The sequence below is a fragment of the Rana temporaria genome, chromosome 12 (genome assembly GCF_905171775.1).
Source record: "Rana temporaria chromosome 12, aRanTem1.1, whole genome shotgun sequence".
Lineage (NCBI taxonomy): Eukaryota > Metazoa > Chordata > Amphibia > Anura > Ranidae > Rana > Rana temporaria.
In genome coordinates, this window is record NC_053500.1 from 145,076,771 (window position 1) to 145,104,335 (window position 27,565).

The window sequence follows — 27,565 nt, forward strand, 5'->3', positions numbered from 1 at the left end:
TCTCTTATAATGGGCCTGGAGGGCACTCAACTGCTCCGGAAGTCTCAGCCTTTTTTTTTTTCCGCGAAAACGGGCCACCGCGCCCACGAGCCTCTCTCTAAATTCAAGCGGTGGCGGCGGCGGCGCTCTTTTTTTTTTTTAACCTGCGTTGGCAACCCAGGTAGCTGAAATCATCTCCGTATGTACGAGCAACGGGGATAAGGACACAATTAAGTCTGCTTTGGTACGGTACGCAAATTTTGGTAAAACATTTTTTTGGGGGGAGTGTTGTCCGCATACAAATTTATTTTTTATTTTTGTAGCGGACTTTAATACTATTTTTTTTACATTTTGTTTTTTTAGCTTACGGAAGCTAGGAGGTCAAAATAAGCAAACGATACTATGTACATATATGTAAAAAGTGTTATAAATAGGTTTTTAAACCACAGATACTATTTACATCTTCAATGAACAAAGGAACCTCCCCCACCGTCCTCTCTCATTTTAGGTGAGGGGAGGTTGAAATGTTTTGGATTTTTTTATTTATTTTTATTTCATTCGATACTTTTAGGATCCCCTTTAGACTTTGTATTCAGCGTTTTTTCTTTTTTTCTTTTTTTTCTCTCTCTATCTCTCTCTTTCGTTCTTCTTTTATCCCGGCTTTTGGCCGGGCGGCCTATTCGCGTTTCCTCAGGATGACGTAGATGATGCCGCTGATGGCGGCCAGCGGGAAGGCCACCCATGCCAGGATGTAGGCGAATCCGAAGCTGGCCGAGTCCTTATGCCAATCCGTGTGCCGCACGGTGAAGATGGAGGCTCCGGCGACTATGCACAGCGCTAAAAAAAACAGAGAGAGACGGAGATTTGTTAGGGGGAGATAAATTCAAAGCGAAGATTTTTCTTCAGTAAATGAAAAAATGAAAAAAAAAACATCTGTAATAACATAAAGGAACACCAGGGGGCGAGATCTAAGCGCAGCATAATGAATCATTTTTAGACGTGTGCAATTAGTTTCGCTCCAAATTCGTTTTTCGACTAAATAAGGGAATGTAAGGGACATTCTTCTCACTGATCACCAATGTAAGGGACATTCTTCCCACTGATCACCAATGTAAGGGACATTCTTCCCACTGATCACCAATGTAAGGAACATTCTTCTCACTGATCACCAATGTAAGGAACATTCTTCCCACTGATCACCAATGTAAGGGACATTCTTCTCACTGATCACCAATGTAAGGGACATTCTTCTCACTGATCACCAATGTAAGGAACATTCTTCTCACTGATCACCAATGTAAGGAACATTCTTCTCACTGATCACCAATGTAAGGGACATTCTTCTCACTGATCACCAATGTAAGGAACATTCTTCTCACTGATCACCAATGTAAGGGACATTCTTCCCACTGATCACCAATGTAAGGGACATTCTTCTCACTGATCACCAATGTAAGGGACATTCTTCCCACTGATCACCAATGTAAGGGACATTCTTCTCACTGATCACCAATGTAAGGGACATTCTTCTCACTGATCACCAATGTAAGGGACATTCTTCTCACTGATCACCAATGTAAGGGACATTCTTCCCACTGATCACCAATGTAAGGAACATTCTTCTCACTGATCACCAATGTAAGGAACATTCTTCCCACTGATCACCAATGTAAGGAACATTCTTCTCACTGATCACCAATGTAAGGAACATTCTTCCCACTGATCACCAATGTAAGGGACATTCTTCTCACTGATCACCAATGTAAGGAACATTCTTCCCACTGATCACCAATGTAAGGGACATTCTTCCCACTGATCACCAATGTAAGGGACATTCTTCTCACTGATCACCAATGTAAGGGACATTCTTCCCACTGATCACCAATGTAAGGGACATTCTTCCCACTGACCACCAATGTAAGGGACATTCTTCTCACTGATCACCAATGTAAGGGACATTCTTCTCACTGATCACCAATGTAAGGGACATTCTTCTCACTGATCACCAATGTAAGGGACATTCTTCCCACTGATCACCAATGTAAGGGACATTCTTCTCACTGATCACCAATGTAAGGGACATTCTTCTCACTGATCACCAATGTAAGGGACATTCTTCCCACTGATCACCAATGTAAGGGACATTCTTCCCACTGATCACCAATGTAAGGGACATTCTTCTCACTGATCACCAATGTAAGGGACATTCTTCCCACTGATCACCAATGTAAGGGACATTCTTCTCACTGATCACCAATGTAAGGGACATTCTTCTCACTGATCACCAATGTAAGGAACATTCTTCTCACTGATCACCAATGTAAGGGACATTCTTCTCACTGATCACCAATGTAAGGACATTCTTCTCACTGATCACCAATGTAAGGGACATTCTTCCCACTGATCACCAATGTAAGGGACATTCTTCCCACTGATCACCAATGTAAGGAACATTCTTCCCACTGATCACCAATGTAAGGGACATTCTTCTCACTGATCACCAATGTAAGGGACATTCTTCTCACTGACCCCCAATGTAAGGGACATTCTTCCCACTGATCACCAATGTAAGGGACATTCTTCTCACTGATCACCAATGTAAGAGACATTCTTCCCACTGATCACCAATGTAAGGGACATTCTTCCCACTGATCACCAATGTAAGGGACATTCTTCCCACTGATCACCAATGTAAGGGACATTCTTCTCACTGATCACCAATGTAAGGGACATTCTTCCCACTGATCACCAATGTAAGGGACATTCTTCTCACTGATCACCAATGTAAGGGACATTCTTCTCACTGATCACCAATGTAAGGGACATTCTTCCCACTGATCACCAATGTAAGGGACATTCTTCCCACTGATCACCAATGTAAGGAACATTCATCCCACTGATCACCAATGTAAGGAACATTCTTCTCACTGATCACCAATGTAAGGGACATTCTTCCCACTGATCACCAATGTAAGGGACATTCTTCTCACTGACCCCCAATGTAAGGGACATTCTTCCCACTGATCACCAATGTAAGGGACATTCTTCTCACTGATCACCAATGTAAGGGACATTCTTCTCACTGATCACCAATGTAAGGAACATTCTTCTCACTGATCACCAATGTAAGGGACATTCTTCTCACTGATCACCAATGTAAGGACATTCTTCTCACTGATCACCAATGTAAGGGACATTCTTCCCACTGATCACCAATGTAAGGGACATTCTTCCCACTGATCACCAATGTAAGGAACATTCTTCTCACTGATCACCAATGTAAGGAACATTCTTCTCACTGATCACCAATGTAAGGGACATTCTTCCCACTGATCACCAATGTAAGGGACATTCTTCCCACTGATCACCAATGTAAGGGACATTCTTCCCACTGATCACCAATGTAAGGAACATTCTTCTCACTGATCACCAATGTAAGGAACATTCTTCTCACTGATCACCAATGTAAGGAACATTCTTCCCACTGATCACCAATGTAAGGAGCATTCTTCTCACTGATCACCAATGTAAGGGACATTCTTCCCACTGATCACCAATGTAAGGGACATTCTTCTCACTGATCACCAATGGAGAAAGTCGGGTCGATATATATTTCCGAATTCTGAACTGTGTGGGATTTGAATGTTGGAAGACCTTTAGGTTCCTCGCCCCGGATTTCCATGACCGCCATTGTCCCATTGAATGGATTTTGCCCCTCTGGTCATTCCTCTATCATTGTGTACAGAGAAGTCCACAAGACACCTACTGTGCCCGCCGGGCACACTGTGTACTTTGTTCAAGAAAATGCATCGGAGGGCATTCTCCAAATGTGCCGATTGTCTCCACCGGGCGGAGCCTCCCACTCTCGGTACAACGACATTTAAAGACAAGGAAGGCCGTGTGACCTCCTACTTTACAGCAATCTCTGAAGGCCGTGCCAAGACTGTGGAGACACGATCAGCAATTCCATCCAAGTGTGGCATTTCAATCAGCGTGTCTTCCAGCAGTCTGACTTCACAATGGTTTTTTGTTGGGTCCCGCCAGTCTCAGCTTGTCAGGGAGACCTAAACCCTGCACTTTGTACATAGCAACCCCTGAACCCTGCTCTCTGCACATAGCGCACCCCTGAACTCTGCAATCTGTGCATAGGGCACACTGGAACTGCACACTGTACACAGCGGACCTCTGAACTCTGCCCTCTGTACATAACACACTCCTGAACTCTCCTGAACTATGTAGTGTAATCCTAAACTCTGCACGTAACATACTACTGAACTCTGCACTTTGTACATTACATACTCCAAAACTCTGCACTACGTAGTGTAATCCTGAACCCCACACTCTGTACATAACACACTCCTCAACTCTGCACTACGTACTTAGCGCACCCCTAAACCCTGCACTCTGTACGTAACAACACCTGAACCCCGCACTCTGTACATAGCAACCCCTGAACACTGCACTCTGTACATAGCAACCCCTGAACCCTGCACTCTGTACATAGCAACCCCTGAACCCTGCACTCTGTACATAGCAACCCCTGAACCCTGCACTCTGCATGTAGCAACCCCTAAATCCTGCTTTCTGTACATAGCGCACCTCTGAACTCTGCAATCTGTGCATAGGGCACACTGGGACTGCACTCTGTACATAGCGCACCTCTGAACCCTGCACTCTGTACATACCACATTCCTGAACTCTGCAATATATAGTATAATCCTGAACCCTGCACTCTGTAAATAGTGCTCCCCAGATACAACTGGCTCTTTTATGGCCACCATACTCCCCCATCCCCCATTCTGCTTACAGCCATCTGACAATGCAGCAAGCACGGAGACAGCTGCATTGATAGCTGCCACTCCAGGTCTAAGCACTTTCATCAGACAAGCACTGGCAAGCTGAATGCAGTGGGGTGAAGATGGAAGGCTGACACGCCCCCCCTCTGCATTACTCTGGCCATTTCATGTCTTGGGAAAGTGCTTGGAGTCAGGGAGAAGCACCAACTGTCAACACAGACATCACCTTGCTAGCTGCGTTGTCGGATGGCCAAGGAAGCCAGGGAGAAGCACCACCTGGTAACATGGCCATCTCTTTGCTAGCTGCATTGTGGAAACACCAACTATCAACACAGACATCTCCTTGCTAGCTGGGCTGTTGGGTGGCCATGGAAGCCAAGGAGAAGCACCAACTGTCAGTAAAGCCATCTCCTTGCTAGTGGAGTTGCCGGTGGTGGCCATGGGAGGAGGGGGTGTCCATTATGTCCACTTAGCTAGCCTTTCACAGCATGTAGGACGACACTTTGTCCCCTGGGGAACAGAACATATTAATAAAAAAAGGGAGGGTCTTTAATTGGGATTAGGACCGCATTCAGAGCCAATCAGGTGTGCTGCTTGCACATGTGCTGACCCTGAACATGCTGACAGGAGAAGAGAGATGAGCTCATTCGTCTGCTGCTGCTCCTTTACTATCCTATCACAGGCTGGGGAGGCGGAGAGGTGACCCATCTTTATTGCTTATCTGCAGTAAAGAAAAGTCATATGGCTCAGATTCTCAAAGGACTTACGACGGCGTTTCGCCATGTACGCCGTCGTAAGTCCGAATGAGAGCCGTCGTATCTATGCGCCTGATTCTTAGAATCAGTTCCGCATAAATTTGGCTAAGATACGAGCGGCGTAAGTCTTACGCCGTCGTATCTTAGTTGCATATTTACGCTGGCCGCTAGGTGGCGCTTCCATAGATTTCCGCGTCGAATATGCAAATTTGCTAGATACGCCGATTCACGAACGTACGTACGCCCGGCGTAGCAAGATACGTTATTTACGCAAGACATACGCCGGCGTAAAGTGACCCCTCATAAAGCAGGGGTAAGTCATGTTAGGTATGGACGTCGGAAACGTACGAACAGCGTCGTATTTGACGTCGTTTGCGTAAGTCGTCCGTGAATGGGGCTGGACGTAAGTTAGGTTCACGTCGAAAGCATTGACTATTTGCGGCGAAATTTTGAGCATGCGCACTGGGATACGTTCACGGGCGGCGCATGCGCCGTTCCTTAAAAAACGTCAATCACGTCGGGTCACGAATCATTAGCATAAAACACGCCCACACCAGCCTACTTTGAATTACGCGGGCTTACGCCGGCACAGTTACACTACGCCGCCGTAACTTTGGGCGCAAGTTCTTTGAGAATACGGGACCTGCCTCACTAAGTTACGGCGGCGTAGTGTATCTGAGATACGCTACGCCCGCTTATAGATAGGCGCGTCTACGTGAATCTGGGCCATATTTGTTGTATTGAGCGGATTGCCCGGAGTTCACCTTTAAAGGTTATTCCCGGAGAACATTTGTAGTAACAAAGAAGGTTACAATGAGAACACGGAGTGAACAGCTACTAAATAAATACGACCAACGCCTTCCCTACGAGGTTTATTTTACAATGGAGAGGCGATGGAACGTTACACTGTGGTCGGAGCTGTCAGAATACGAGTGACAATCCAGGAGCGGCCGTTCCGGGGGGAACAGTTGTCCAATTAATAACTCAGGATGAGTCAGCGGGCAGCTATGCCGCAGCACACAGAACTGCTAATCCTCGGCTCAGCCGCTCTGAATGGGGCACTGAATGGGGCATTAATCTCCACCCTACCAGAGCAGACTCTGCAAACTTTCGCTCAGCTTCTCCATTTCAGCCGGACGCCGGGGGGGCCCTCATGGTGTGGTTCAGAAAATGTTCTCATATAGACATATTTGGAACACATTGTGGTGTGTTTGTAAAAAAAAAAAAAAAAAGAAGAGATTTGACCAGTGAAAGTGAATGTACATTCATTCTGTGCGAATTGGGCAAAAAACCCTCAAAGAACGAATGCTTAACCGCTTAGGGACCGCCTCCTGCACATATACGTTGGCAGAATGGCACGGCTGGGCACAAGCACGTACAGGTACGTCCTCTTTAAGTGCCCAGCCGTGGTTTGTGGGCACGTGCCTGTGACGCGCACCTGCGACGCGAACCCGCGACCCGGTCCGAAGCTCCGTGACCGCGGGACCCGCGGACCCGATGGCCGATGGAGTCCCGCGATCGGTCCCCGGAGCTGAAAAACGGGGAGAGCTGTGTGTAAACACAGCTTCCCCGTTCCTCACTGTGGCGGCGTCATCGATCGCGTGTTCCCTTTTATAGGGAAACGCGATCGATGACGTCACACCTACAGCCACACCCCCCTACAGTTAGAAACACAGATGAGGTCACACTTAACCCCTTCAGCGCCCCCTAGTGGTTAACTCCCAAACTGCTATTGTCATTTTCACAGTAATCGGCGCATTTTTATAGCATTTTTTGCTGTGAAAATGACAATGGTCCCAAAAATGTGTCAAAAGTGTCCGAAGTGTCCTCCATAATGTCGCAGTCACGAAAAAAATTGCTGATCGCCGCCATTAGTAGTAAAAAATTATTAATTAATAAAAATGCAATAAAACTATCCCTTATTTTGTAAACACTATACATTTTGCGCAAACCAACCGATAAACGCTTATTGCGATTTTTTTAACCAGAAATAGGTAGAAGAATACGTATCTGCCTAAACTGAGGAAAAGAAAAAATGTTTTATATATGTTTTTTGGGGGATAATTATTATAGCAAAAAGTAAAAAATATTGCATTTTTTTCAAAATTGTCGCTCTATTTTTGTTTATAGCGCAAAAAAAAAAAAAAACGCAGAGGTGATCAAATACCACCAAAAGAAATCTCTATTTGTGGGAAAATAAGGACGCCAATTTTGTTTGGTAGCCACGTCGCACGACCGTGCAATTGTCAGTTAAAGCGACGCAGTGCCGAATCGCAAAAACTGGCCAGGTCTTAAGTGGTTAATAGGCTATAACCTGTGCTGGTCGAACGTCTATCATTGAATATAACATAAGAAATACTGCATTTGGCCCCTAGATGGCACTAAGTATGATAGGGATTTCCTATGACATGTGGAGCCGTCTAGTGGCCAAATGTGGTATTTTTCTATTTTAAATCAATAAAAACATTCGACCAGCTCAGGGAAAGAGCATAACATTTGTTTTTGAATGAATGTGCATGGACTTTCACTGGGAAAATTGCTTTGCAATTTTTTTTTATTAATGCATTTGCTCTCTGCTGCCTCTCTTGATGCATACACATCAGCCCTGATTATAAGACAGCTACTTTTATGGAACTCTAATTTTTTTTTGCACGTTTTAGGAAAAGTGGGGTTAGGGTCAGAGGCGGTCGCCTAAGGCTTTGCACTCTCAGGGGCCTCGCAACCATCTTATTTGCCTAATTAAAGAGCTTGAGATGGGTAGGAATAGCAGCGCCTGGGTGGCTGGAGGACGGAGTGAGCAGCAGAGCTCCCGCCTCTACTGCACTGGCTGCTCTGTATTACATTCCCTGCCGGGTCGCTCTCTCCTTCGCCATGCAGCACCGCTCAGCCCAGAGGACACTGACTCCAGGGCCAAGGCAGAGCGCACTGAGAAAAAGTGCCCTGACACCTGAGAGAGTGGACACTGAAACCAGCACTAAGGGGTGTGAGTGGGGCCTCAGGTCTAAGTTAATCCTTAAGACCTCACAAGGTCTGGAGCCCCCTCTGGTTAGGGTTAGAACCTCTTTTGGGTTTTTGCTTCAGTCTGTGTCCCCACTTTGGGGGGTCTACCCTCAGGGCCGATCCTAGGGTCACAGATGCCTGGGTGCAGAAATATTTCTGGTGCCCCCCACATGGGCGTGGTCATCTTACCAACACCTCCCCTTTACAAATGTTTCTATGGAAACACAGTGGCAACGGCGGTGACTGGAGGAGAGAGCAGCCTCTGAACACGGACAAGGAGAGGAGGATGCAGGGGAGCACTTTGGCGCTTCAGTGCCCCCACCTCTGTGGCACCTGGGTGCACTGCACCCCATGCACCTGCCTAGGATCAGCCCTGTCTACCCTCACATACTGTGTAATCACCTGGTTCACAGGGGAATCTCTACTACAGGGAGAAATAAGGACCTGGGAGAGGGTCTAACCCTTCCATGCTCCATTCAAAACTAAAAAAACGGTGCGAGTGATTTGGGGTTCTGCCTTAAAACATCATGGCGTCTCTTGTGGGTGTCTTACCTGCAAGAAGCTGGAAGATTCCAGTTATGTAGAAGCGTCCACCCTTTGTAAGCGTGAACAGCTGGCAGAAGAAGAGAAACAAGGACAGGACACTGAAGATGATCGACAATATCATCATGGCCTGGACGGACTGGAGCCATTCTGTCAATGAAATTAAAAAAAAATCAAATCAAAACTGTGATCATAAATTATTGATAATCTCAGAGCAGGAAGCACTTAACTGGCCGGTGCAAAGATTTATAGATCACGCTGGGTGTGAGAGCCGGGACCGCGGTCTACATCGGAGGATGCATCATTCTGAATGTTCATTGATTCAAAGCAATAAGACATTCGGAGGGGGCTTGGCAGAGATTAAGAACATTCATCTAATCGTTTTACAATGGATAGAACATCTGGGAACTCAGCCCATTTATCAACTCAAGATCAGTGACATCATCGAAACGCCGAATATACCAATTCATTCACTAGAGACCAGTGACATCACAGAGACCCTTCATATTCATGAGAACACAGCCTATCCAATCACTAGAGACCAGTGACATCACCTAGACCCTTCATATTCATGAGAACACAGCCTATCCAATCACTAGAGACCAGTGACATCACTGAGACCCTTCATATTCATGAGAACACAGTCTATCCAATCACTAGAGACCAGTGACATCACCGAGACCCTTCATATTCATGAGAACACAGCCTATCCAATCACTAGAGACCAGTGACATCACCGAGACCCTTCATATTCATGAGAACACAGCTATCCAATCACTAGAGACCAGTGACATCACTGAGACCCTTCATATTCATGAGAACACAGTCTATCCAATCACTAGAGACCAGTGACATCACCGAGACTCTTCATATTCATGAGAACACAGCCTATCCAATCACTAGAGACCAGTGACATCACCGAGACCCTTCATATTCATGAGAACACAGCCTATCCAATCACTAGAGACCAGTGACATCACCGAGACCCTTCATATTCATGAGAACACAGCCTATCCAATCACTAGAGACCAGTGACATCACAGAGACCCTTCATATTCATGAGAACACAGCCTATCCAATCACTAGAGACCAGTGACATCACCGAGACTCTTCATATTCATGAGAACACAGCCTATCCAATCACTAGAGACCAGTGACATCACCGAGACCCTTCATATTCATGAGAACACAGCCTATCCAATCACTAGAGATCAGTGACATCACCGAGACCCTTCATATTCCTGAGAACACAGCCTATCCAATCACTAGAGACCAGTGACATCACGAGACCCTTCATATTCATGAGAACACAGCCTATCCAATCACTAGAGACCAGTGACATCACTGAGACCCTTCATATTCATGAGAACACAGTCTATCCAATCACTAGAGACCAGTGACATCACTGAGACCCTTCATATTCATGAGAACACAGCCTATCCAATCACTAGAGACCAGTGACATCACAAGACCCTTCATATTCATGAGAACACAGCCTATCCGATCACTAGAGACCAGTGACATCACAAGACCCTTCATATTCATGAGAACACAGCCTATCCAATCACTAGAGACCAGTGACATCACCGAGACGCTTCATATTCATGAGAACACAGCCTATCCAATCACTAGAGACCAGTGACATCACTGAGACCCTTCATATTCATGAGAACACAGTCTATCCAATCACTAGAGACCAGTGACATCACGAGACCCTTCATATTCATGAGAACACACAATTAAATCCTAAAATCTGTCCTCTTGATACATTGTAAGCAATGGATGTTTCATGAATAACAATGTAACTTTCTCCTCTGCATTCACACAGCCAAGGTCAATGTGGGAAGAAGGTCTCGCCGACCTGTCCCGGATACGCTGACATCCGATTGGCTGATAGGGGTTACTGAACTGTCACTTTTGGGACCGCCCTGAATAAACCCCAAAGTGTCTGCACAGGATGTAGAATTCCACGCCTGCAATCGGTCCCGAGGATCGGCCAAATGACTCAGAAGTAATTTTCCGCCCAATTAAACGCTCTGGGACCAAGTGAGACTTTGTCAGCTGCAGTTATAAAAAACAGCCACAAGAGGGAGCCCAAAGCTAAGGCTCCCCACCACAACCTTACGCTCCATGGGGCTCCCTTGAAACTGGAGAAGAAGGGCCAATAGAAGCCCCACTATAACTCTATTTTTATCTGGGTTATAGCCAAACTATTTGAGAGCCCAAAAGGGCAGGAGGCAGAAATAACTTCCAGAGCGGGTCACATATTGCAGGTTTTGCGAATAGCGCAGTCTGGCGCCCAATGTTTTTCAGGGGCCACGGCCTTTATTGGCAGCAGCCAGATACATTCAGATTTTATGACGTAGGTGTTACTATTATTGTTGTCAATAGGTTCTCTATCAAATCCAGTCTTTCTGTCTTAAAGGATGAGGGGTGGGAGGGGGGGGGCACATTTTCTCTTAATTACATCAATATTGGGGCACAGCAGGGCCGTCTTAATAGCATCACGGGCCCCTGGGAAAAGTAATGCTCTGGGGCCCCTACAATGATGACAGTGCAGGTAAACAGACATCATGTAGGTAGGAGGGAGACTGCCCCCCCTGTGTATCTATCACTCTCAGTACCATCATGGGGCCCCAAATTTTGGGGCAGCGTGGGCTCAAGGACAAGCTGCTTTGGGGAAAGTGCAGGGGCCCCCCATGCAGCTGGGGCCCCTGGGCAGTGCCTGGGTGTGCCCTCTCATTAAGACAGCCCTGGGGCACAGTTCCTCCCAATGACAACAACAATGGGGCCAAATGACACTAAATGATGAGGCACAATTCCTATCAATCACACCAATGATGGGGCGCTATACCTCCCGATGACACTGACAACGGGGTTCAATAACACCAATGACGGGGCACAATTCCTCCTGATAAAACCAACAATGGGGCAAAATTCCTTTTAATGGCACCGACAATGGGGCACTATTCCTACCAATGAAACCAACAATGGTGCACAATTCCTACTAATGACACCAATGATGGGGCAATTATCCTCCCAATGACATCAACCACAGGGTTCAATAACACCAATGATGGGGCCTAATTTCTACCAATGACATCAATGATGGGGCTCAGTTCTTCCAAAGACACCAAAATGGGGCAAAATCCCTCCCACTGGCACCAACTATGGTGCACAATTCCTCCCAATGACACCAATGATGGGGCACTATTACTACCAATGATAGGGCACAATTCCTACCAATGGTCCTGATGTAAAGCGCTGCGCAAACTGTTGGCGCTATATAAATACTGTATAATAATAATAATGACACCAACTATGGGGCCCAATGACACCAATGATGGAGCAAAATACCTTCCAATGACAGCAACTATGGTGCACAATTCCTCCCAATGACACCAATGATGGGGCACTATTACTACCAATGATAGGGCACAATTCCTACCAATGGTCCTGATGTAAAGCGCTGCGCAAACTGTTGGCGCTATATAAATACTGTATAATAATAATAATGACACCAACTATGGGGCCCAATGACACCAATGATGGAGCAAAATACCTTCCAATGACAGCAACGATGGTGCACAATTCCTCCCAATGACACCAATGATGGGGCAATATTACTACCAATGATAGGGCACAATTCCTACCAATGACACCAACTATGGGGTCCAATGACACCAATGATGGGGCACTATTACTACCAATGATAGGGCACAATTCCTTCCTAATGACACCAACGATGGGGCATTGTATACTCCGACTGATCCTGGGACATTTTCTACTCCCGACGGCCACAGTCCAGCCCCTCTAAAGTCTGAAGGACAGTAAACTGGACCTTTGTTTAAAAAGTTTGGACACCCCTGCTGCAGATGTAAATGAAAGACCCGAAACTCAACTAAAATAGTGTATTTCGTTTTTTCTTTGTCCCGATAAATGGCAGAGATGCTGCTTGATGAGTCTCTGAGATCGGGTCACAATGAAGGCATCATTTATTTCCAAGCTTAGTTCCTCATTTCCCATATGTTTTAGATCTTCCGTTCTCTAGAGCAGTGTTTCCCAACTCCAGTCCTCAAGGCGCACCAACAGGTCATGTTTTCAGGCTTTCCATTATTTTGCACAGGTGATTTGATCAGTTTCCCTGCCTTAGTAATCACCACAGCCGTTTCATCTGAGGGAAATCCTGAAAACATGACCTGTTGGTGTGCCTTGAGGACTGGAGTTGGGAAACACTGCTCTAGAACACGGGTGGTCCCTTTTTTTTTTGAGCTTCTAGACTTTATTTTTGCATTTTTCAGAAATAATCCCGAAACCACCAAGAAAAAAAAAATCCCACGCATGCCTTAGATACGACCTTCGCGGAGCTGCGCTCAGGAGGACTTACCGCTGCTGGACGCGTTGAGGCAGTTCCATGTGTTGCCGGCGCCCCCGGTGCAGTTCTGCCACAAGTCCGCCGAGTAGTTGGTGCCGACCAGCCAGCTCTGGAGAAAGAACAAAGTCCAAAGCGTTAGTATGAAGAGGGAGAGGTAGGGCCCTTTAATGTTGCCGATCACTTCTCGACTGACTTCAACCATGTCAACTTGTTTTACCGCAAACACACAAGTCCATCAATAAGGGCTCTGAGGAGCTTTATTTACCCCAATGACATTTCTTCTAAAGGCCAGGAGGTGGCGCTATAAATCTGCAGTCATCATCGCCCGTTGCTTACACCCACGCCCCACGCCCACCAGTCCTTTCAAGCCGTTATGATGACTCCGGTCTACCTGTGACGTCTCTTTCTTTTGTTTTTCTGTGCTGCCAATCCCTCCTTTTTTGTGTCCCCTATGAAGTCCCATTTTCTGAGGCCTCAATGGCCTCCCTCAGAAATGTGCCCACTGACCTCTGTGTGAGCGCCAAGGGCTGCCTAAGCACTTCCCCCCACCTGTTCTAATAGCATGCAATGTGGAGTTGCTTCAGCTGTAGAAAGAGGAGCCTGCAGAGATGAACCCAACGCCCTCTGCCCTCTGCCCTTTGCCCTTTTCAGAATGCCTTAAAGCAAGGGGTCTCAAACGGGTGGCCCTCCAGCTGTTGCAAAACTACAAGTCCCATCATGCCTCTGCCTGTGGGAGTCATGCTTGTAACTGTCAGCCTTGCAATGCCTCATGGGTAGTTTTGCAACAGCTGGAGGGCCGCCAGTTTGAGACCCCGGCGGGTATATCGACAAAACGTCTTTCTCTTTAGTTTTGGGATAGAGCAGGGAAGGTTCAGACCCCCCCCCCTTCAGCTCTTATTATTACATGGGGCTCATAGGCATGTGCACAGGGTGTGCCGGGTGTGCCCAGGCACACCCTAATCACCCCATGCGCATTAGTGTTATCGCTCTGTATTAGGAGCAGGAACATGGGAAAGATCTCCGTCTTACCGGCTCTGCCATAAAATAAGTGTTTATGCTCTTCTCTTTCACTGTGCTGGCAGGGAGATCAATGTGCCGGGGTCATATATACAGGGCCGTCTTCAAGGCAGGGCAAAAGGGGAAGCTGCCCTGGGCCTTGTCATTGTTGTGGGGCCCAAAGCAGCTGCCTCATACTTGCCAACCATCCCAGTTTAAATTCCCTGTGCTGTGTCCTGATATCTCGGTGTGAAGTGCTGCCCAGCTCTGCCCTATTGTTGTGTGAAGATGACTCACCTGCAGACCCTGTGTTTACATGTAAATAACCATCATTCATATGTAAATATGGGGAGCATTCATATGTAAATAAAGGTGGCATTGAGATATATATATATCATGCCCCTCTGCAGTGAAAAGATGATGTGCTGTAACCTCTAGCAACCAATCAGTGAACAGTATTATTGTACAGTAACCTCTAGCAACCAATCAGTGAGCAGTGTTATTGTACAGTAACCTCTAGCAACCAATGAACAAGAAGAAACCATGTGCTGTAACCTCTAGCAACTAATCAGTGAGCCGTAATGTGTGCTGTAACCTCTAGCAACCAGTCAGTAAGTGGTAATGATACGCTGTAACCTCTGGCAACCAATTGCAATCACTGCCTGATCTGATACAGTAAACTGGTTTTAAGTCTAACTGATATTTATTGAATGTTTCAGAGCAGGCGGAGATTTTTTTTCGGAAGTGCCGTCGGATTTTACGTCCTTTACGTAAGTCGTACGTGAATGGGGCTGGGCGTGAGTGAGGTTCACGTTGTACGCATTGAGACGTCGTATCGTAGGGAGCATTTGCGACGTGATTCTGAGCATGCGCGCGAATGCGCCGTTCGTTCGGCCATGCATTCACATGGGGTCACGATTCATTTCAATACAACACGCCCACTACCTGCCTACTTTGAATTACGCGGGCTTACGCCGGCCCATTTACGCTACGCCGCCGTAACTTAGGGAGCAAGTGCTTTGTGAATACTGTTCTTGCCTCTCTATGTTACGTCGGGCTAGCGCATATGAGATGCGCTACGCCCGCTCAAACATACGCCGCTCTACGCGAATCTGGCTGATTATATTTATAGAATATTTTTGTAGATATTATATTTATATTTATTATATTTATATTTATAGAAGATATTTATCGTCTATAAATATAATATCTATAAATATCTTCTTTAAATATAAATATAATAAATATAAATATGATATCTACAAAAATATTCTATAAAAACAGATATAATATCTATAAATATAAATATAATATCTATAAATATCTTCTATAAATATAAATATAATGGAAGATATGTATAGATATTATATTCATATTTATAGAAGATATTTATAGATATTATATCTGTATTTATAGAATATTGTTGTAGATATTATATTTATTATATTTATATTTAAAGAAGACATTTATAGATATTATATTTATAGAATATTTTTGTAGATATTATATTTATATTTATAGAAGATATTTATCTTCTATAAATATAATATCTATAAATATCTTCCATCTATAAATATAATATCTATAAATATAAATATAATATCTATAAATATCTTCCATCTATAAATATCTGCACTATTTCTGCTTGCAGTGAGACCCATTTGGAGGAATTTCAGTTCATAACCCAAAAAAATGAGCGACCCTCCTAATTGGGTTGTGAATGTACTGACAGTGTGAGGAGCACAGTTGCTACAAACTGATACGTTGTATACAGCACTAGATGATACTTTGTATACAGCACTAGATGATACTTTGTATACAGCACTAGATGATACTTTGTATACAGCACTAGATGATACTTTGTATACAGCACTAGATGATACTTTGTATACAGCACTAGGTGACACTTTGTATACAGCACTAGGTGACACTTTGTATACAGCACTAGGTGACACTTTGTATACAGCACTAGGTGACACGTTGTATACAGCACTAGATGATACTTTGTATACAGCACTAGATGATACTTTGTATACAGCACTAGCTTGTTATTGATCCTATAGTATGGAAGTGACTGAGTTGGCGGGAATTCGGTGATACTCGGCACAAGCAATGGATCTACGGTGAAGACCGCGGAGGTCTTGCGTTTGGAAAAGACCCCAGATGCACATTTGGGCGTTGCAACCCAGCATTGGCATTTACAAGAGTGCGCCCATGTACAGCCATTCACTTGTATTGCAGGCTTCATATGGCAGAAACGCGTCGTAATGTGCCAGTCGTACCAAATGTCTGTTTAAACCGTGTGTGTGACTGTAAAGTCTAATGGGTTGATTTTTAAGACAAACAGACTTTGGGGGAGATTTACTAAACCTGGAGAGGGCAACATTTCTGAAACCAATCAGCTTCCAGGTTTTATTGTCTTCATTGAAGAAGCTGAAGTTAGAGGCTGATTGGCTGCCATGCAGAGCTGCACCAGATTTTGAGTGCTCCAATTTTAGTAATGTCCCCCCCCCCCCCCCTGTGCTTTTTTATTTTTTTTCCTTGCATGTGATTGGATATTCCTTGCAAAGTGAAGCTTTACCTCATTGACTAAGCTCGGGAGTTACTGCAATTGCAGAGTGCACAGTCTATTTGTCTTTAGTAAATCCACTCCTGTTTGTTGTGCAACACTAAAGACAACTGTGCTTCATCACAAGAACGGCGTGTTGTATTATTAGAACAATCACCGGGAACGAGGGACACCAAGCAGCTACGCCTGACGTCCAGCAAACCCTACAGCTGTCCTCAAAGTGTAGCTGGGCCTCCTATGTGAGTGTGCAGCCTATTGCATTAGGGTGGGCACCTCAAAACTCAAACACACACATGTGTATATATATAGTGACTGTGTCAGTAGGGCAGTGGACGGTGTCAGTAGGGCAGTGGACGGTGTCAGTAGGGCAGTGGACGGTGTCAGTAGGGCAGTGGACGGTGTCAGTAGGGCAGTGGACGGTGTCAGTAGGGCAGTGGACGGTGTCAGTAGGGCAGTGGACGGTGTCAGTAGGGCAGTGGACGGTGTCAGTAGGGCAGTGGACAGTGTCAGTAGGGCAGTGGACGGTGTCAGTAGAGCAGAGGACGGTGTCAGTAGAGCAGTGGACGGTGTCAGTAGGGCAGTGGACGGTGTCAGTAGGGCAGAGGACGGTGTCAGTAGGGCAGTGGACGTTGTCAGTAGGGCAGAGGACGGTGTCAGTAGGGCAGTGGACGGTGTCAGTAGGGCAGTGGACGGTGTCAGTAGGGCAGTGGACGGTGTCAGTAGGGCAGTGGACGGTGTCAGTAGGGCAGTGGACGGTGTCAGTAGGGCAGTGGACGGTGTCAGTAGGGCAGTGGACGGTGTCAGTAGGGCAGAGGACGGTGTCAGTAGGGCAGAGGACGGTGTCAGTAGGGCAGAGGACAGTGTCAGAGCAGAGGACGGTGTCAGAGCAGAGGACGGTGTCAGTAGGGCAGAGGACGGTGTCAGTAGGGCAGAGGACGGTGTCAGTAGGGCAGAGGACGGTGTCAGTAGGGCAGAGGACGGTGTCAGTAGGGCAGAGGACGGTGTCAGTAGGGCAGAGGACAGTGTCGGTAGGGCAGAGGGTGGTGTCAGTAGGGCAGTGGACAGTGTCAGTAGGGCAGAGATTAGTGTCAGCAGGACAAATTTTCAGGACCCCCGTCAAGGGTCTTGGGTGAAATACCAGGGGTTTAAACAAGGGGAGTCTTCAGCACACAGAGTGATTAGGGTGTGCCCAGGCACACTCGGCACACCCTGTGCGCACGCCTGTGCCGGGACTGCAGCTTCTCCGTAGACTTGGCAAAGAAGATTTGTGTAGTTTTGGGGATTTAGAGCAGAGAGGGATTAGAACCTCTGTCCGGTTTGTATCGCTGTCTGGGTCTCAATTCGGGAGATTTGCTCTTCCTATTTGCTTTGTTATTACAGAAAGTGAAAGGGATGTCACCAGGAATAGAGGGGAAATCTTCCAATCAGGGCACTGGTTACAGGGAGTCCCTCACTTTGGAAGGATTTCCTCTCACTTCCTGTTCTGGCTATGGGGCAGAAAGTAAAGGGAACACCCCCCCCCCCCCAAAAAAAAACCTGACAGCAGTTCTAACCCCTCTTTCTTTATCCAAAGTTAGAAACGTTTGGGCTTTAGATTTACTTTAAGCAGCTCATGTCACTTAAAGTGAATTTCATGCAAATGGAGAAGATCCGTTTTTCTGCCACCTCCCCCTCTCCTCCATCATTTTTGGAATCATTATTTTTTTGGGGGGGACAGGTACCTAGTTTTGACAGGTAACCACTCCCTCTTTGCCCGCAGCCTTCTAGGACACATCACAGGTCCCAGAAGGCTGCGGGACCAATCACAAAGTGCAGCACGGCTCACGCATGCACAGTGGGTAGCTGGCTGTGAAGCCACAAGGAGCCACAGCAGGCTTTCCATAGTTAACATGCCGGCACCGGAGACCCAAAACCCTGGTGAAGAACCAGCCTGGGTGAGGACGGCGCCGGATCCCCGACCAGGTAAGTGTCCTTTTATTAGAAGTCAGCAACTACAGTATTTGGAGAATGAAGGTCCTCCTTAAGTGCTCTGTAATCCCCCTTCAGGAAGAATTCACAAAGCTCCTCATAGGCTTACTGGGAGTGTCCTTCCTGTTCTCTCTGCTTCCTGTCTCACCAATTACATTCAAGGCGGGTCTGAATCTGATTGGTGACTGTAACAATCTACTTGGTTCTGGTTTCACACAGTGTCATCTTAATAGCATCATGGGCCCCTGGTCAAAGTAATTCGCTGGGGCCCCTACGAGTCTGCATCAGTACCCCCCTACATCATGTTTCCCTATCACTATATACATCAGGTGTCCCCATATATTAGGTTCCCCCATCACAGTGTCCCCATGCATCAGAGTTGTGCCCCCCTTGTACTCACAGATCATAAATGCTGTTCCCACCTACAATGAAGGCAGCTCCTTCTTCCTCTCTCACGCGCTGAGACTGAGGTGAGTTCTCAGTCTCAGCGCCTGCTCTCTTCCGCCCCCTACAGGAGGAAGGAGAAAGCTGAATCCTCTCTCGAACAGAAGCCAGCCAAGTTCTCCTTCTGACAAGAGTGGCATTGCAGCTACTCCTGTCAGAGTATACAGCACCTGCCCCCCCACCTTTTCCTGATCATGGGGCCCCCCATGCACCTGGGGCCCCTGGGCAGTGCCCAAGTGTGCCCATTCATTAAGACAGCCCTGGTTTCACAACAAGCTTTCTATACAGAAGGGGCAGCAAGGAGCCTGCAGTGGGCGTGTTTGGGATCACTTGCATCACAGACCCAACAGATGGCCAACACTCCCAATGAGTATCCTAACAAGTATTACAAAGACTTCAGCTTATCGATGTATCGGGAGCCGACCCATCCCTGTGCCCCAATCGGCAAGATGATGCCTTTACTCCTGCTAAACAGATAGACCGGACATGGGTCAGGCAAATAAGATGGCTGCCTTATACTGAGCGAAAAACAAAAGCCGCAAACAGCCGGCTGGATTGAAAATCTTTCTGGAAACAAATGTGAGACACAAGAAAGATTCATTTTCTCCAACCTTTCCCAATCGAGCAAAATAAACACCATCCGCTTGGCAACCAGTGTACACGAAACCCAGGTAAGACCCCGGGGCTGTTTATAAACTGAGCGCACATTCCCTGCCAACTATACTACGGCTGATGAGTACGGTGTTGGTGTATGTAATCCCTCAAATACCAAAGAGCCCAGCAAGGAAATTCTCCGTCAACACCATCTGAATGGCTCTTAACCCTTCTATACCCCGGCTTCCCAGCGTTCCATGGTAGAGAAGGAGAGCCGGGCATGCCTGGCCCTTTTACGAGTACAGATGGAGAATGAATCTTGCCCCCCAATCAATCCACTTCGATCTCTTAATGCTGCAATATTATAGGAGGATCCAGGGCTACCGTCTAAGCCAGGGGCAGGCAACCTTGGCCCTCCAGCTGTTTTGAAACTACAAATCCCATGAGACATTGCGAGACCCCGACAATCACAGGCATGACTCCTAGAGGCAGAGGCACAATGGGGTTTGTAGTTACAAAACAGCTGGGGGGCCGAGGTTGCCTACTCCTGGTCTAAGCCAATGGTGTCATAGCAAACTGCAAGCAAACACGCCCTGATTTATTACACATGACCAATCCTTACACCTAACATTAAGGATAAATGCATAAGGCAAAGTCTAACATTTCCCAAGAGCATTTTTTTTAATTATTGCCTCTAGGCAGGAGCCAACTGTGCCACTGCTACAGACATAGGCCTGGGCGGGCTTCAGTCTGGACTAAAAAAACGACGACATTATGTTGTAACAAACTCTTAACCTGGAAAATGCATCAGCGAAATTTTCCTAAACGCTTTTCCAAATTTCCACATCATGAGGAATGGAAAGTCTAGTTAAGATTTTGGTGGGGTTTTTTTTTGTTTTTTTTTAGGCTCCTAATGCCAAATTCAGCATTACAGCCCTTGGACAGCAAAAATCAGGCTAAAAGGAATATGCTACATGCAGCACCTTCTTCCAAAAAAAAAAACAACACAACTAGCTCTTATTGGTTTCAAAATCTGGATACATTTTACAAATTTAAGTAGTTGAAAAAGCAGACTATAAAAAGTGTAAACAACACTTATTTTAAAACTGTACTTGTATTGGAGGTTACATTATTAAAAAAAAAATCCATCTCATTCATGGGCACCTCCCAAAAAACACATCTTGATCTTATTGAAAAAAAATCTGCTTTCGAAATCTGGATACATTTTAGACTTCAGTTCCAAATTGAAGTAGTTGAAAAGCAGACTATAAAAAAAGTGTAATCATAACTTATTTTAAAACTGTACTTGTAGTGGAAGTTACATTATTAAAAAAAAAAAAACACCTTATTCATAGGCAGTAGGCACCTCCCAAAAAACACATTTTGATCTTATTGAAAAAAATCTGCTTTCGAAATCTGGATACATTTTAGACTTTAAATTCAAAAATGTATGTCGTTGAAAAGCAGACTATAAAAAGTTGTAATCATCACTTATTTTAAAACTGTACTTGTAGTGGAAGTTACATTATTAAAAAAAAATAAAAAAAATCCATCTCATTCATGGGCACCTCCCAAAAAAAACACAACTTGATCTTATTGAAAAAAAATCTGCTTTCGAAATCTGGATACATTTTAGACTTCAGTTCCAAATTGAAGTAGTTGAAAAGCAGACTATAAAAAGTGTAATCATCACTTATTTTAAAACTGTACTTGTAGTGGAGGTTACATTATTAAAAAAAAAAAAAAAAATCTCATTCATAGGCAGTAGGCACCTCCCAAAAAACACATCTTGATCTTATTGAAAAAAAATCTGCTTTTCGAAATCTGGATACATTTTAGACTTTAAATTCAAAAACGTATGTCTTTGAAAAGCAGACTATAAAAAGTTGTAATCATCACTCATTTTAAAACTGTACTTGTACTGGAGGCGGTTGTATTATTAAAAAAAAAAAAAAACAACCTCCATCTCATTCATAGAGTTCATTGTTTTTGTAGCTAGCAAAGTTCCCTCCAGCTGCGTCCCGCCGTGCATTTCAGATATCATATTTCACAGAGCCCTCCAACCTTACACACTGCAGATCAGACACACCAGTCCCCTCCTAAACCACACATCTGGGAAACATATTGCGCCCAGACCAGACCAACCTTCCTATATTATTGTGTCTCTTTGTGCACTGAAAACAAGTGCTTATTTTTCTTTCCAGACTTTGTTATAAATAATATATTTCCTAATTGTTTTGCGAATGCATGCCTCGCATATAGCCAATTAATACTTTATTCACTTAGGTTATTATATAGCATATGTACATCCCACCAACTTTATGAAGAATAGAAAAAAAAAAGATACAAAAAGAAAAAAATAATAATTTAGGATGTTAATGCAATATTTGAGAGACAGAATGAAGCTGTTTCCTGTTCATGCATTTAAAATAATCTCTAAAATATGAATAAATATATAAATACGTCATCAACGTATCTTACAGTTCTATAATAGACTTATAGATGGAAGATGCATGCAAAACAAACCCAGAGGCCAAAGGAACGTGTATGTTTATGAAGGGTAGGTCCCCAGCCTCTTGCTCAGGGGCACATATGTTTAAAGTTATCATTTTTTTTTTTAGAAAGAGTTATAAGTACTTACGCTGACAATTGTAGACACGAAAAGCAGTACCAGAGCTGCCACATGCAGAATAATGATCCCAAGCAATAGGAGAAGCATTTTCAGTCAAGTATTTGGATTCCTAGGGGGAAAAAAAAAGAGAAGAAACTTTGGTTTAAATCCCTCTCTTTGGGCTCCTTCTTGTGCCTCTATGAGCAGCGATGTGAGTGAAGTCACAGCTTGGGAGAGGCAGGACACAAGCTTGAAGAATGGGTGTGTCATTTTTTTGCATCTATGCAGCCATTGGCCAGTAGGGGGAGCCTGGGTATCGCAAGTTAATGTTTTTTTTTTTTTTTTTTTTTAAAGGGGGGTTTAATTTATTATATTCACTGAGGAATTCCCCCCCCCCCCTTATGCCCCCCTCCCTATCAGTCAGGCAAATTGGGAGTAGCTGCAGTTGAACTTTTTAATGTTTTGCTTTAAGTTTGTAGCGTTTTATGTGACAGAAAGTGGTTTATTCATCAAAACTTTTCTCATGTGTTTTAACCACCTTACAATTTAACCCCTTCCTGCGTCCTAGTGGAGGAGGCTAGCGAAGAGTTAAATTTTGAGTTGTCTTTTTTTTTTTATTTCTCACTCCAGCTTTACACACCCAAAATTCCAACTTCTCCACATCTGTTTTTTATAAGTTTTTGCAACTTTTTGGCATGACTGACATGTGGGATTAATAAGGTTATGTGAATCAGATTTTTTATTTTTTTTAACCCAGGCTGAGTTCCTGAAAAGATTTGCATCCCTAGCAACAGTCCTGTGCAGAAATTTCAGGGGTAATTTGAGTGGAAACATGCTTATTTCGAGGGTAACCATCTACTAAAAGGCTTCACATGTGTTTTTCTTCTATTCACACCTCCCCCAAAATCTACAAGCACAAGATTCCATCTCAATCTATGGCTAAAGGGGAGGGGGGGGGCTGCCATAAAAAAGGTGGTGGTCTCTGCTGTACTAACTATATATATATATCAGCTACAAATAACCACCACAGCATTGCAACATAAAAGAGATACGTGTTGTCAGTCTGGATGCACAAAAAGTTACAATCTGCATTCAAACCATAAAAATATACAAAAATGACTCCCTTGGATATCAAGCATTTTTCCTTTTTTTCCAGCATACCAATAACTTAAGTATAAACTATAAGCACATGATGAATTTTTTTTTTTTTATCATGTATATTATTATACAGAATCAATTGGTACTTTTATTTTTTTTTGTATCTTTATGCTTTTAAAATTGAATTGTTTTAATCACTTATATCATTATAAAGAATCAATTAGTGCTTTATATTTCTTTGTATTTTAATACTTATAAAATTAGATTTTTTTTATCACTTATATTATTATACAGAATCAATTTGTAAATTTGTATTTCATTTTATTTTAACACTTGTAAAATTAAATTTTTCTTAATCACTTATATATATTATACAGAATCAATTAGCACTTTATATTTCTTTGTATTTTTATACTTATAAAATGAGATTATTATTTTTTTAAATCACTTATATACAGAATTAATTAGTAGCTTATATAAGCTACTAATTAATTCTGTATATAAGTGATTTAAAAAAAAATAACACTTTCCATATATATATATGGAAAGTGTTATTTTTTTTTTTTAATCATAGATATTATTGTAGAGAATCATTTAGTAACTTATATTTCATTATATTTTTTACTCTTGGAAACTTATTTTTTTTCAAGTGTAAAAATAACAAGAAATATACGTTATTAATTGGTTCTGTATAATACGTTAGATTGTTTTTATTTATTTTTTGCCTTCCTCTGGATCAACTGTGGACATAGGGTTCTGTAGATAAAGGTTTTCTATTTATTTATTCAATTTTCTTTTTCTTCGTTTTTACCTGGCTAATGTAATTATGTAATAAAAAGAAATTTTTTCCCAAGTATAAAAAAAAATTATTATGATTCCTTATCCATATATATATATATATATATATATATATATATATATATATATATATATATATATATATATATCTATATCTATATCTATATCTATATCTATATCTATAATACAGGATATATATATATATATATATATATATATATATATATATATAGATATAGATATAGATATAGATATATATAGATATAATAATAATAATAATATACATACATACATACATACATACATACATATATATAAATGTTTAACTTTTTAAATTTAAATGTATAAATGTAGAAGTAAAATATGAATACAATTTATTATTTTTCAACCCTTTTAAAATGATTATTTAAAATCTTATTTGGAGACCATATATCTGTATAGAGGGGCAGATATTTGGGGAAAGCACATCATTGGCTGCTGGGTGTCTCTCCTGTTATCTGCAGTCCAGCCTGACCAGTCACACCCAGTGTCCTCCCCCCCCCCCCCACCATCCACAATACCCAGCAACAAGAAATAAATAAAATAATAAAATAAAAAACACGAAGATAAAAGCAGCAACTAGATAACAATCTGCCTAAACACAGCAACATTATTATAAAAAGCTCTAAAAGAAGACACAATGTAACACACTGTAACACAATGTAGCACAATGTAACACAATGTAACACAATGTAGCACAATGTAGCACAGTGTAACACAATATGTAACACACTGTAGCACAATGTAGCACAATGTAACACAATGCAGCACAACATAACACAATGTAACACAATGTAACACAATGTAACACAATGTAACACAATGTAGCACAAGGACAGTCAGCACTGATCACTTGCAGAATGGAGCCCATGCTGCAATGACAATGGATGGCACTTGTGGAGGAGATGGAAGGGGTACTTACTGTGTGCTGGGAGAGGTAAGTGTCCTCCTGGTGATGGTGATGGTGATAGGAGTAGATCCAGGGATGCGTCTTCTTGGCCCCACACTGAGTTATCTGAGGTTAGGCGCTGTCAGCAGTCACACATATAAGTTTTCCTTCCAGCAGGAATGATGACGCCCTGTGACGCCCGCTGCTGCTGCCTGGGTGGGGCGCTCACATCACTCTCTATTGCTATTAATAAGATAGTGGGGGGGGGGGGGGAGGAGGGGGTTAATCACTGTGTGTGACGTCACTCAGGAATGTGACAGTGGCTGTGCTGTGCCTGGTTAGGCTGACAGCCTCTTGCTGGGTCTTGTAGTTCTACAGCAGGTGGGGGACACCTGACTCTGGGGTAAAGGGGCACTCTGATATTCTTTATTTACTGACTCTGGGGTAAAGGGGCACTCTGATATTCTTTATTTACTGACTCTGGGATAAAGGGGCACTCTGATATTCTTTATTTACTGACTCTGGGATAAAGGGGCACTCTGATATTCTTTATTTACTGACTCTGGGATAAAGGGGCACTCTGATATTCTTATGTTACTGACTCTGGGGTAAAGGGGCACTCTGATATTCTTATGTTACTGACTCTGGGATAAAGGGGCACTCTGATATTCTTTATTTACTGACTCTGGGATAAAGGGGCACTCTGATATTCTTTATTTACTGACTCTGGGATAAAGGGGCACTCTGATATTCTTTATTTACTGACTCTGGGATAAAGGGGCACTCTGATATTCTTTATTTACTGACTCTGGGATAAAGGGGCACTCTGATATTCTTTATTTACTGACTCTGGGATAAAGGGACACTCTGATATTCTTTTTTACTGACTCTGGGATAAAGGGGCACTCTGATATTCTTTATTTACTGACTCTGGGATAAAGGGGCACTCTGATATTCTTTATTTACTGACTCTGGGATAAAGGGACACTCTGATATTCTTTTTTACTGACTCTGGGATAAAGGGGCACTCTGATATTCTTTATTTACTGACTCTGGGGTAAAGGGGCACTCTGATATTCTTTATTTACTGACTCTGGGATAAAGGGACACTCTGATATTCTTTTTTACTGACTCTGGGATAAAGGGACACTCTGATATTCTTTTTTACTGACTCTGGGATAAAGGGGCACTCTGGGACTTTTAGTTTAACAAGTGGGAGGGTTGGTGTCCCTGATCTGTCTGTGTGGGCATGCTGGGAGTTATAGTACTATAGCAGGTGGAAGGGGGGGGCTGGGTGTAGTTTAGAAGGGGTGTCTATATATATATATCAGGCGGTACCAATGTGTCAGGTTGTCTGTATGGGGCCCCATACAGACAATTGTTCCTGTAATTGCCCCCCTACCCACCGACCCCCCTCCCTGTCCTGCCCACATCTGGTTCCCCCTGCTGCCCTGGCCCCCCTCTGTGCCCGGGCCCCTACAGGAGAACCCTGTGGCCCTGTGCGCAGCTCCACCTTTTATTATTAAAAAGCAGTCCTTGATCCCCAGCCAAGTCACACAGTGATGTCATCAGTCTGCTGCAGGGGGGAGGAAACATTTCCTCAGTCTCCTAACCCCCCAGTGATTAGACTGCAGCAGGGGGCTGATCTGTGTCAGACATTTGTGAACACGGCCAAGAAATGCGCAGTCACCTCTGAGCCGCCGTCTCAGCCCAGGAAGCAGAGGAAACTTTTTTTGGTTATTAAAATCCCGGAGGAAAGGAGAGAAGAAAAGTAAACAGCGCTTCCCAAAGTGCAAATATTTGCCTTTGTTTAATAACAAAGGTGGTTGCTCGGTGTGCTCATCGTGTCTTCAGGACAGGGGGGGGGTCCCCATGCGGCTGGATTCTGGAACAGCCCCCTTCCCCAGACACGTCAGACCTCTGCAGAGACACCACTGCTTCCACACAGAGAGAGCGCCAGGGTCCTTCGCTGCGGCATTGCTGGCAGGTGACAGGCTTTTCTACTCTAATTTAGAAGCAGAGGTAGAAGTCTCAGAAAAGCTCACACTCCCTGCTGATTCGGGAGCTCAGACACAACAAGGGACACGTCAGACCTCTGCAGAGACACCACT

General features: G+C 44.0%; 1 protein-coding gene across 2 annotated transcripts; it reads right to left on the reverse strand.

Moving 5' to 3' along the window:
* Window positions 1-317: 317 nt before the first annotated feature.
* Window positions 318-25,595, reverse strand: PMP22 (peripheral myelin protein 22). 2 transcript variants are annotated; one of them, XM_040331094.1, is made up of 5 exons: window positions 25,488-25,595; window positions 22,661-22,760; window positions 13,461-13,557; window positions 9,083-9,223; window positions 318-816 (listed from the first exon to the last, which is right to left on the reverse strand). In XM_040331094.1, the coding sequence occupies exons 2-5, from the start codon at window positions 22,736-22,738 to the stop codon at window positions 656-658; spliced, it is 477 nt and encodes a 158-aa protein (XP_040187028.1). In that variant the 5' UTR covers window positions 22,739-22,760; window positions 25,488-25,595; the 3' UTR covers window positions 318-655. The 2 variants fall into 2 exon arrangements, with proteins under 2 accessions (XP_040187028.1, XP_040187027.1); XM_040331093.1 differs by lacking the exon at window positions 25,488-25,595 and having other exon boundaries at window positions 22,661-22,858.
* Between the last annotated feature and the right edge of the window lie 1,970 nt (window positions 25,596-27,565).

Bases quoted from the DNA above. Each gene is read 5' to 3' on its own strand.
- PMP22 (XM_040331094.1), bottom strand. From the start codon at position 22,738: ATGCTTCTCCTATTGCTTGGGATCATTATTCTGCATGTGGCAGCTCTG. The intron at 13,558-22,660 runs GTAAGTACTTAT...TTCTTTCTCCAG, and splicing joins TCGTGTCTACAATTGTCAGC to AGCTGGCTGGTCGGCACCAA. The intron at 817-9,082 runs GTAAGACACCCA...TGTTTTTTTTAG, and splicing joins AATCTTCCAGCTTCTTGCAG to CGCTGTGCATAGTCGCCGGA.